At 38.1% G+C, this 12,838-nt stretch overlaps 1 protein-coding gene and 1 long non-coding RNA gene across 3 annotated transcripts in view; one reads left to right on the top strand and one right to left on the bottom strand.

Annotated features, from left to right (window-relative positions):
• nfia (nuclear factor I/A) overlaps positions 1 to 1,580 on the bottom strand; it is a 127,098-nt gene extending 125,518 nt beyond the window's left edge. For both annotated transcript variants that reach the window (XM_053634967.1, XM_053634968.1), the window contains exon 1: positions 743 to 1,580. In XM_053634967.1, coding sequence (XP_053490942.1) covers positions 743 to 769 — 27 coding nt within the window. In that variant the 5' untranslated portion in view covers positions 770 to 1,580. The remainder of the gene's footprint in view (positions 1 to 742) is intronic.
• Positions 1,581 to 7,119: 5,539 nt separating this feature from the next.
• LOC128613841 (uncharacterized) lies at positions 7,120 to 11,966 on the top strand. The gene is made up of 3 exons (XR_008386950.1): positions 7,120 to 7,555; positions 10,399 to 10,525; positions 11,457 to 11,966. It is a non-coding gene; the product is annotated as an uncharacterized LOC128613841 (long non-coding RNA).
• Positions 11,967 to 12,838: the final 872 nt, after the last annotated feature.

Genomic DNA, 12,838 nt, shown 5'->3' with positions numbered 1-12,838 from the left:
AGCAGAGTGATACAGTGTGTGTCCTGACTGAGTCTAGAGCAGAGTGATACAGTGTCTGTCCTGACTGAGTCTAGAGCAGAGTGATAGTGTCTGTCCTGACTGAGTCTAGAGCAGAGTGATATAGTGTCTGTCCTGACTGAGTCTAGAGCAGAGTGATAGTGTCTGTCCTGACTGAGTTTAGAGCAGAGTGATATAGTGTGTGTCCTGACTGAGTCTGGAGCAGAATGATACAGTGTGTGTCCTGACTGAGTTTAGAGCAAGTTTTCCTACAGCCGAGTCGCCATACAAAGTAACAAGCGCGAAGTCCACTCTTTATGATAAAACTACAGGAAAGAAATGACAGAGTAAAAAGCTAAAAGTGTGTGAGACCGCGCGCACCTTCAGCTCGAAATATTTTTCGCACACTGTTTACACACTCACTTGACGAATGCATTCTTCTGCATTGAAGTGCAACGTTAAAAAGCCCAACATATGTGTGTGTGTGTGTGTGTGTGTGTGTGTGTAAATATTAGGTGAGGTGGGCGCCATCCGCCATGTGCGAGTTTGCTCTGTCAGAGCAGGAATGTTGCTGCACATAAAGTTACTCCAGTCTCAAACCCGTGTTAAACCCCGTGTAGTCTATACAGCACTGTCCCGCACAGGAAACACACATACAGCACAAACACAGCAATAACACACACACACACACACACACACACAAACAAAACAAACGTAGTTAGACACACACTAAAATGTCACTTACCTGTGTTAGGCATAGCGGAGAATACATATCTGGTGGTCGAATTTGTGAATTGTGTGTGTATGTGTGTGTTTGGATAACTGTAACGAATCGGCGTGTTTATGTATGTACGTGTTGATGTGTGTGAGCGTGTGTGTGTGTGTGTATGTGTGTCCGTTTACTTCTGATCGCAGCGTCCGCTGTGTGTGTGTGTGTGTGTGTGTGTGTGTGTGTGTGTATGAAAAAGAAGAAAAAAAAGAAGAGACAGACAGAAAAGGGAGAGAGGGGGAAAATAAAGGCTGCTTCTTGCTTGCTTTCACATTTCCGACTGTGGCGAAGCGCGAGCGGCGCTGCCTCAGCGCTCCGTGATGAACTTTAACCCCGCCTCGAGTCGCGCGCGCGGCTTCCCACCGCACTCTCCGCCAACCTCTACCGGACTCTGTCCGCCGTTAAAAGCCGCCGCTTCACCAGCCAGACCATCACACAACTTTGAGCAAAAGACACGGTCTTTGGCGCTGAGCTCAAACTGTCCCGTAGCGGAGAGAGGCGAAAAATAAACACGCGCGCGCGCGCGCGCAGAGACACACAGAGCGGTTTGTGGAGGAACAAAAATCACGGAAAGAGAGCGATCATTTTATCCTGCGTTTCGTTCGCGTGCTCAGGGAAAAAAAAGAGAGAAAGATTGTCATAGAAAAAGTCCTCGGGATGCTTTGAAAAAACTCAGAATAGCACTTGGGTGTCTCGCAGAGCCGGGCTGTTGAGCGCGTGCGTTAAACCGAACCATTGCATTCGCAGGCATGCGGCGATCGAGGCTTCAGCCGAGCCGGAGGTTCAGGAAACGAAAAAGAGCTTTTCACGGAGATCACGGTAACATCCTCGAAGAACGACACGGGAAAAATTGCCTGTTGCAAAGAAAAATCTAATAAATAAGTAAAAGCCGGCACCCGATCCTGTGTCGTCGTTGCAGTGTCAGCCTGAGAGAGAGAGAGAGCGCGTAGAGAGAGAGAGAGAGAGAATAAAGAACAAAGTGAGCTGAAGTCCCGGAGAGCGGAGACGAGCCGCAGTCCCGCGCTGAGCTCGAGCTCACACTTCACTTTTGCCCGGAGGAGTAACTCCGCTCCTTCCCTCAGCAGCACAGCGCCCTCCGCACCAGCGACTCCCACCGAGGCTCAGGCGGGACAACACCGCCGTTTAGCCGACTTCTAACCTTGCTTTACGCTAGCTTCAACCGAGGCGACTGGATTCCAAGCACCGGCTCGTCGAAGTACTTTTGATGACTAAAAAAAAAACACTTCCTTTACATGAAATGTCCAAAGCTGTGAGCTACTGTGAGCTAATCGCACATGCTATGTTTTACATGGTGTTGTGAACACGAGTGCATTGAGGCACTCTTTTAGTCTTTACTCAGCTTACTCAGCTCTTATTATTATTATTATTATTATTATTATTATTATTATTATTATTATTATTATTTAAACACACGCAATCAAGTTAAAGAGCCTTTAAACGCAATAACGCTCCCAAGTGCGGTGTAGGAAACGACGAGAGAGAGAGAGAGAGACAGGTCATGAAGACCGGTAGCACAGACTATATACACACACTGTGGGTTGTGGGATAAGGTTACCACAATCTGATTTCAAAACTCGGACAACTGTAGCTATTCAAAATACAGCTCATTCCTCTTTAATATGTTCAATACTCATGTCGGACTGTAGGTGAAAATCAGATAGCAGGCCATATCCTGGATATCCAAATCAGCAACAACTTTAGACAACATGATGAAGATTATAACTAGGCCTATAAAAGTCTAAACACTGGCGCACATTTCTAAATAGACTTGGGCTAACGTTAAAGAAGTGACAAAAATACCTGGCAGTTCAATTTCATTACAAATAGATATATCAGTGCATCACCTAGATAAGTGTTAAACATATAAATAAATAAATAAATAAATAATAAAACAGAACATTGACAACAGGTCTGAAAGACTGCTGTTGATTAACAGACAGCAAAGTCAAATTTTAATTAAACTTTAGCACTTTTTTTCATATCCTTATAATTACAAGATATTTTGCCTAAACTAGAAACACCTGCTACTGTCCTCTTAATCACGTGGTTTCTCAGGTGCAGATCAGTAAGCATTCAGTTACATTAATAACACTATAACTCTGTACACTCTCGGAAATAAAAGGTATCAAACTGTATTTTTACTTCATTTGGGATGGTATTATAAAGGGTACACGTTCTGTACCTTTTGTTAGATTTATAGTAGTGGTACTTGAGGTCTAATTGTGTACTTTAAACTATTTTTAAAGGTTCAAATATACACAGGTACCAGACAGAGACGAGGAAAAAGTACAGTTTGGTATGTTTTTGTTTCTGAGTATGAACATATCAAACCCTGGAGAGAAGTAGCCTAAAATAAGTACTCCAGCGCATCTTACTCAGTGATAGGCTATTAAAGATAAAGTATCAGGATTTCTCTTTCAGACGGAGTGTGTGGCGTCTTGCCCCGGATTTCTCCCTGATCTTTTTCCGGTGTAAGTCTACTGGGGGGCGCCCCCTAGCAAGTGCCCTGAGCTCCGCAACTTCAGCGAGCTACATGCACTACGGTGAGAGATCAAAACTGAGCTTTAATTGCGGTAACTATTGATTTGAAGAATATGATGCAGTTATTCCTCAAGGATTCTCTGAATAGTTAATGATTCTGAGGGTTTATCGAGGTTTCTACACGGAACCCTCTCTGCTGTAGGGGTCCACACAGAACATTTAAAGATCCCACCACAAGAGGTTATAGATTTCAAATCAATTCAACTCTTTTTTTATTTGAATATCACTTAGATTACAGATTAATATAAGTCTTTCGACTTTGTTGAAATCTTAGTTAGAATGTAACTCAGACTGCACACTGGATGCACGTGCTACGGACAAAATGCTGCGGTTTCACGCGTACCAATGGTCACACTAACATGCTGCAGGTGCACGTGCGTACTTCCCGAGTGTGTGTGTGTGTGTGTGTTTGTGTTTACGGTCTACGTGAAGCTGCGCTGTGATTGGTTAACATTCCGATTGGATTTCATTGGACGAGTTTCACGTCCAGAGAAAATAAAAAGTGCCGGTCACATATTTCCTAAAATCACACCGGCCCGTTTCGCGTTTATGAGTAAATATCCATAATACAGTTTTAAGACGGTAAACTGCAAACTATTAGAGGATGGAGATGAAATAACAATCAGTCTTATTTACAAATTTTTATATATTTTTTTTCTTAACACTCACTGGTGTTTATTCTAGGATAGTCCACAGGGTCTCTCATTAAGCAGCTGGCAACATTTCTGTCGCATTATTTTGAATCATTTTAAAACAAGAACACTGTGTGTAAAAGTGGATATTTGTGCAGAAGCGTTAAAAAGATGCAGCACTCCGTATTTGTTGTGCGGAAACTTGTTGATTTTAAATCTGCACATTTTAAGCAACTGTAAGAAATTAGAGTACAGTGGGAGGAAAACAAACACAGATGGAAGCAAACTGTCAAAATACTGCAGTTCGTGTCACTTTCGAGAGTCAAAACAAGGGGTTTTTTTCACCCTGGGAGGAATAATATTGCTCCAAGCTTAATCAAGCTTCACACATTCTACTGGAGTGCATAATACACTCTCAATAATAATAATAATAATAATGATAATAATTATAATAATAATAATAATAATAATAATAATAATAATAAACGGTACCTTTATCCTTTATTTGTCTTTGGGTGGTACCATCAAGGGGATTCCTTGTGTACCTTTAGTATGTATGTATGCATCTTTCAACTGGAAATGTGGATACCTGTATCCTTTAATCCTGGATACCTTTAAGAATGATTGAACGTATACATAAATGGACCATAATTACTTACACTTAGACTTACATATACAAAATGTCTACCCTTGATCCCTTCGTGGAACCATCCCTGTGACAAGGAAAGGTAGAGGCTAGTACCATTTTTCCTGAAAGTGTACTGTATGTTAAGATAGTGTAGCACAACAGGCAACACTGTTAGCTGTCATACTATTTTCATATACTATTTAGTGCAGCAGTGTGCGTCTGGGATGTAGCCATAACCTACTTTTTGTGGTTAACAGGAAGCTGCAGTGAATCTCCAGACAAAAGCTTTGATTCGATACAGAATCCCCCCATGTTGAATTAACACCTGCAGTGTTTCATGTAAGTCCAGCTGGACACAAATGAACACAGAGTTCATTCAACACTGGGAGTTTCTCTATGTGCCCTGCAGCCTTATCAGAGGCAAGCTGCAAACCTTTAGGGCCTTGCTCTTTTGAATTTTGATTATGCCGCTTGCTTCTTGTAGCCTTTTAAACCTGTGTGTTGAATGACATGACATGTCACGGCATTGTCATTAAAGAGCCCACTTATTATTTCAAGCACTACAATCATTCCTTACAAAGAAACAGTTGTTTTCAATGGTCTACAAAAGTAAAAATCACTACTACAACTAAACTCTACGACTAAGCCTCATGTCCGTTTTCCCAGGATCGCATTAACCGTGATCCATTAGGGAAGATGAATAAATGAAAGAATATTAGTCAGTCACATGTAGATGGCAGTTTCATAGGTCCAGAAATATTCATCAGTAGGAATGAAGTGATATCTCAGTAGTCTACAATGTTTATGAAGTATACCTTAAAGCTGCCTCATTTGGTCAAATTATGCATTAAATTTCTACAAATTTTCTTAGACTGTCTCAATAAAACCTAAACTTAACTATTAATAATATTAAAGTATAATTCTTTAATAATATGACTAATTGCCATACTCTAAAAAGCTATAACTTAAGGTTCAGTCAGACTGTTACTTCATTCTTGGATGAGTTGCCTGTGTTTGATAGTTTAATATGGACAAAACACCACTCCATATACAAGTACATCTCTATTATGGAATTCTTCAAAGATATAAACGTGGACAAAAAGTCAATCGCAATTAGGAACTTGATGTATGCAAATTAAATATCAATAAATGCAATAAGCCACAACGAGTAACTGCAGTGTGCTTCAGTAATAAACCTAGAGGCTGGTAAAATTCTGCTGATGAAGGACTTCCAAAGAAATGTCCTATTATATCCTGCATCAAAACAGTTCCAGTAATACAATCTATACAAATGAGGAATAGCCCTTTCTAAAATAAATATACATACATATTATATTTTATATATATATATATATATATATATATATATATATATATATATATATATATATATATATATATATCAGACATTTCTCTAATTTTATCCTAAAGTTTTGTGTTAAATGTTTAAGTCTTCCCCAGACACAACAGTGCACAAGCCTCCTTAGTAGGCCCTTTTATAAGACAAAATCAGATTAGCATTCAAGTCACCTCTGTCACAGACACTGCAGCCTTTGCCAGCTGAACTAAAGGCTCATTGTGTATAGTCAGATATTTAGTATTTTATCACAGAAGAAATACTTCAACCATAAACCACATTTCAGCACTGGATGACTGAACAGCGCCGGTGAGGGGCAAATAATATCGCATGGTTTCACAGTGGGGTGATGGCAGGATAATCTGACAGAGCATCAACCACGGCTACAACTAATTATCTGTTCTGCTCTTTGAAAAGAGTCTAGACCTATAGCACAACTTCTCCAATATGAACTTGTAGCATTTACAGTAAGGAAATGCATCACTGTTAAATGGGTGGTCTAAATTTCATGTTTTTATAATGCCTGAACATCATGCCCTTGTGATCACCAGTCTCGGGTCAGGTCATCAGCATGCATTAAAAGGCAAGGGCTTGATGTGAGATGTAAGTAAAATGATGGAATGAAGTTTTGGGTTCCTGGGACAGCTACAGAACTAGTCACACACCAGGCAGAAGATATATTGTAAGTGTTGATTTACATCTTCAGGGACAACTTTAGAGTGGCTCAAGACCAAAATAACAAACGAAAATGACCTATTAAGCAAAAATAAACAAAAAGACTAATTTTCTTACCTAGCTCCCACTGATAAACAGCCCCAAAAACAACACCCAAAAATGGCAGTCATACCCCTACACCTGGTAAAACATACATCAGTTGAGAATACTTACAATATACAAAATATGTGCAGATTTTATATAAATAGAAATCAAATATAACCTACCAGGAGCAGATCAAATATATATAATAGATATAAATCTCTATGAAATCTCTCTTTCTCACATCCACCCGGTTGGTGAAGATGAACTCATAAAATATGAATTATGGTTTAAAATTCAACCTGTAATAAAATTATATGACACTGCATCAATATGTCAATTTATCACATTATGATAAATGAGCTTAAACCCCCTAACAGCTTTGAGGTCTAATGAAGTCAACCCATAAAGGCCTGCTTTGAACTACTGTACAATTACGCACCATGAGAGATTGTTATAACCTACATGCAAAAATAATACAATTACAAAAGTGATGTAAATAAACCCATCTACATGTGTTTGTTTTGTCTTTAGATGTCCAAACCTTTGGCTTATCTCTTCTGCCAAGCTCCACTCAAAGATGTGTGTGTGTGTGTGTGTGTGTGTGTGTGTGTGTGTGTGTGTGTGTGTGTGTGTGTGTGCCAAGGCTTTTTTGGAGGCAGAATGGCACGGAGGCAGAAAAGGCAGTAGAGTGTACAACAGGAATATCGCTGCACGAGCACGGGTTAACAATACCCAGCATCCAGTTGAATAAAATACGCGTTGAGAGTCACTGCGATACGACGAATGTAAAGCATGGGGGGAAGTGAAGAAGTGAACTGGGTGGAATTTTCTCCATCTGCAGGGGAGGAAAGGTAAGTACAGTACAAGGCGGAGAAGTCAGACAATAATGCGTGATCGGGTTTAGTTAAGAAGATCTGCTAATAGTCGCTGAAACGCATTTAATCAACGCACATGTTTTTGTTTTCATTTTGCGTGTGTGTGTGTGTGTGTGTGTGTGAGAGAGAGAGAGAGCGCAAAAAACCCTAAATCTATAGTATGCACAGTGCATGAAGAAACTCTCCAAAAGTGCAAAAGTGTAATATTAAAGAGACTAAACAAATGATTTTAACTGATTTTACATTATCCTAAATTCCATATTCATACGAGAAATGATGAATGAATCAGTGGCTGATGTTTCCGTGTGTTTAAGAAGAGTCAAGCGACATAAAGAATGGGGCAATAAATTGGCCTCGAAGTTATATCGACTGAAAATCCGTCCTGCAGACTAAACCTACAATAAATCCCACTACATAGATTAAACTGTAGTTGCCATAGGTAGTGTACTATTATACACAGGCTTTATGTTTGGGTTTGGGACGCTTCCTCAGTTCAAGAGTTCGTGTGTATCTGTTTTTTATGGACAGATGTCTTAAGTCTTTTTTCTTTTTCTTATGGTCAAAGGGGGGAAAGAAACTTCTAAAGCAAACACATTAACTACGATTATATGCACACCGATATTTCGATATGAATCCAGTTATAAACCAGTCGTCCCAAATAATATGATCGTTCAAGCAGTATCACTGTAGCGTGGCTAAAACGATGGATAATAAAGTATTCCCTTTATGAAGGGAGACAGATAGCTACTGCTTCCATCAAACACTGGATCATTAGCAATTTCACTACGTTTTTAACTTCATCTAAATGACCAAGCAGCCTAGAAGATGCTGTTAAAGATCACTGTAACGAGGAACTCACTACCACCGAGCCTATACACTTTCTAAACGCACTTTCTCAGTTTGTGTGTGTGTGTGTGTGTGTGTGTGTGTGTGTGTGAGAGAGAGAGAGAGAGAGAGAGAGAGACACGCCTCAGTGTGAGCCGATATTAAACCTGTCGTACATTTCAAGAGAGTTATGTATGAATGTGGAGAAAAGAGAAGAAAGTTTATGGTGAAGAATAAAATTGTGAATGAAAGCATAACGTTAACTTTTACCTTTCTAAGAAACCGCAGCTATTAAAATCACTTAATATTAGGCTACTTAAAATATTCATAGAGGGCATATCTATATTTCTATGTTTTCAGAGTGTAAGGTAAAACAGAGTATAGTTTTAATCATTTAAACCAATATATCATTCATTTAGACGGTAAATTTCTCATTTGACATGTGTGCAGTAATTAGCAAACAAAACAACGAACAGTCAAAAACACATTCAAATATTAACATATATTTAAAAATGTATCAAATATAATCAAATATATCAATATATCAACAATTCACCACAACCCTGTCCAGGATAATGCGGTTACTGAAAATTACATTCTTCTTTTTCTTTTTCTTCTTCTTCTTCTTCCTATTATTATTATTATTATTATTATTATTATTATTATTATTATTACATGACGTCTGTGTGGCCCGGTATAACTCAGAAATCCGTTTATTGTTCCTGGTCGTTTGTTAAATTTTTTTTTTTTTGTACGAAGTCCTGTTTGTACTGTTACAGCAGGCCAAGACTCCCTCTAGCGACCAACACTGCACATTAGAGTTCAAGAAAAGAACTCGCTTTACAAAAATGCGTAGAATTAACAAAAATAAAAATAAAAATAAATATATAATTTAAGTTACATAATTATTGGATATTTATTTTTATATTCAATAAACGCACATTATTATTATTATTATTATTATTATTATTATTATTATTATTATTATTATTGCTGCACAATCTACTGAATATCAGTTCTTCGTTTGTGGGTGATGTGCTTCTAAGCACACAAGTCTAAGCCACAACTGAGCAGTTACTATTAGTCCTATAATTCAATATGTCCACAATGACATCAGAAATCCGAAAACACTCATATTCCTTTAATGACCCTCGGTGTAAATAAAATATAGGACCTATATCTGTCTTTAAAAATGCAATAAATTGTAATTAATAAAACAAAGAGGACAGAAGTGAGGTGCAGAGAAAAAAAAACCTCTACATACAGATGCAGTATTTTGGAGCATGATGTTTTGGGCAGAACATGAGATCTTCATCATTGTTATTTATTTACAATTTGGTTTGCAGAAAAACATAGATCTGAGTTTTGCAAATGCATATGTATTTTCTTAAAATAAGGCTTCAACTACTTTAGCAATTTATCTGATATATTTTTAAATATATATATAAATTAATTAAATTAATTAATTAAATTTAATGAATCAATATATAAAAAATTAAGATATTTGTTTTAACCTTTCTTTAATGACTGTTAAATGTGTGGAGAATTTTTGTTTATTCAGAAACGGTGTGGGACATTATGAGGAGTTTTACTTTTTTTTTTTACTACGCATTTTTATTTCCATCATTCAAATAAACAATAAGAAATACAATTATTAAAGTTATTTATTATAAGTTTGGCTCAGCTTACATGTTAATGATAATATACATGAATGGAATTTTTTAGCTCTAATATGCTTTCATGCATTTGTGTCTTTATAAAGTAGAAAAAAATTCCTGTTGTATTTAATTTTTTCAGAAATGTTTATATATTTATCCATTCATGTTTTATAATATAATCATAAATTAGACGATAATACATATATTATTTAGCATTTGTAACTTGATCTATTTTGAATACACTGGGCTGTTTCGTATTACTCCCTGAGAAGCTTTGCCTGCTGGAGCGTGGATGTATCAGAGAGCAGCGACCTCACTCTGCCCCCCTCTTCACAGGATTCCCCACAAAACCACAAGAGGGTGATCTTTCAATACACAAACCCACTGACTTTTCATCAACTCAGAAAATGGTCATTTCAGCAGACTCTCGTCATGAAACGCAATAAACCATTACCAAGTACAGGTACTAATCTTTTCTCTACATTCTCACAATTCTAAATATGTTTTGTTTTAATTAGAATATTAGAATATGTTGTGTTTGCATTTTGTATGCATTATGAAAAACAAAATATAATTTCCATGCTAAACATGGCATTAGATCAAAAGAAGAAATCGTTTACATATTCATAGTAAATATCCTCAACACTGGGGATGAAAGGAATCTGTATATTAAATTCCAGAGCTACAAATATGAAGTCTGTGAGGTTTACGAAAGCACATGGCCTTCCTCCGTACGGCTGCGGGGCCGAGAGAAATGTAAATAACGCTCATGCTAAAGCTGCCACACCACAGTTCATACCACACACACCTGCATGGCAGGCTCTGGAGGGCAGTGTGTGTGTGTGTGTGTGTGTGTGTGTGTAGTGTGGAGGAGAGGAGGGGCAGAGGAGAGGATACAGAGCGAGATTGTGTGGAGCTGGTGATGCTGGCACGCAGCTCTGCTTAAGCAGCCTGGGGGTAATAACATTATCCAGCTCCGGAGCAGCTTGCCTCCGAGGCCTCGCAGAGCCGAGCCTTATGAATAAACAACAAGCAGCGGGGCAGAGGATCCCCTTACTCCTGCGCGACTGTGCTGCTAAAGCATGCTGTGTTTTTAAAACATTCAACACTGGATACACCGAACCCATCCAGTGAGGTCAAATATAGCAGGGCTGCCTCAGTAATATTTTTAACCGAGCCACAGTTGTCTTCATGATGTGATTATTATTTTTTTATTTAATTAGACTCTTCTGCTTTTTTTTTTTTAAACAATATTTAAATATATAATCAGGGTATTATATAGTTCTTTTTAATTTAGCATGTGTGTGTGTGTGTGTGTGTGTGTGTGTGTGTGTGTGTGTGTGTGTGTGTGTTGTGGGTAACCGTCTATCTCTGGGGTGGTGTTTTGGAATCAGTGAGCTCCACCTGCTGCCGCTGATATGCAAGCAATGGATCAAAGCCAGGATTGGCCCGAGAACACAACTTGCCACACTCACACACGAACACACACAGGGGATGTGTGAGTCAGCCCTGCATATCGGCCAGCCTGCACTCATTCACAAACACACACTGCTCTCTGCCCATGCCAACAGACTGAGAAAACACTACATATTGCTCTTCAGGCCTACAAAATATTATTAGAGATATCCTCATGAGCGTCAAGTGACTTTGTTCATTATTCTGGCTGAAAATTTTGGAATGACACTTTATCCTTAATATGTCATTTCTTTTTTTGTTTGTTTGTTTGTTTTTGTTCCAAATAAATCAATAAATAAACAAATTAACAGATTTGTTTTTTCTTCCTATAAGTACCTTTATAAGACAAAGGAGTGATAGTGGATTGATGTGTAATGTGTATGCATATGAATAATCTGTTAAATGAACACAAACATATCGCATCTTTAACCCATTTACATACAAATTATTTCATATTACTATTCAGTGACCTCAAATTTAAAGCATATTGTTATGCAAAACTTTTAAATAAATTCAAAGTCCAGCCTACAAATAAATAAGGTCAAGAACAGTCCAATCAGCACTTGAATTCATTTGATGGTCTGTTGAGGTTAGGAACAATCCTGAATTAAACCTCACTGTCAATTGTAGAAACCTTCAAAAATATTAACTACGCTTCCAAAAAAAAGTTAGATGAAAATGTTGGTAATGCGATGAATAAACATTCGAATTTTATATCGAGTACTAACATAAACAACGCAAGCATAAAGTAAAACCATCTGTACATGAACAGATTAGTGGCTGTGAGAAAATCAGACTGGTGTAGAGTATGAAGTTCACCTCAATAGATGTCTGCTGTTATAGTATACTGTAGAACGGTTTGGCTATATGAAGAAAATTACAATATGCGCAAAAAAACCACTGCACTTCGAGTATAATTATGTGCGTTATATAATTTTAGCCTTATTTTGTTGTGTGTTATTTGTCTCTCTCACACATTGAACACAAGCTTTCACACATTAATTTCAGGAGAAATCTTCGGCAGAGTGCCCACACGCGCAACACACACACACACACACACACACACACACACACAATGTTCAATGGGCCCCTGAATCTTTTTCTTAAAAACAAGCCTCCAGGCAAGTACGGCCCGTATGCAAGCTGTTGGAATAGCAAGGCATATGCTGGGTATATCTAACACGTTTTCAGCCTCCCCCTCATTCCTTCTGTTTGTGCACACGGGCAGAGAGCAGCACAGAGTGCCAGGAGGCTGCATGTTCCCTGCTTATTACATATGTACATTTATTCAGCACAGATAAATGCCCATAAAGCACTCATC

The sequence above is a fragment of the Ictalurus furcatus genome, chromosome 10 (genome assembly GCF_023375685.1).
Source record: "Ictalurus furcatus strain D&B chromosome 10, Billie_1.0, whole genome shotgun sequence".
Taxonomy (NCBI): Eukaryota; Metazoa; Chordata; class Actinopteri; order Siluriformes; family Ictaluridae; genus Ictalurus; species Ictalurus furcatus.
Note: the sequence above shows the minus strand (reverse complement) of the source record. Positions and strands in the feature narration are given on the sequence as shown.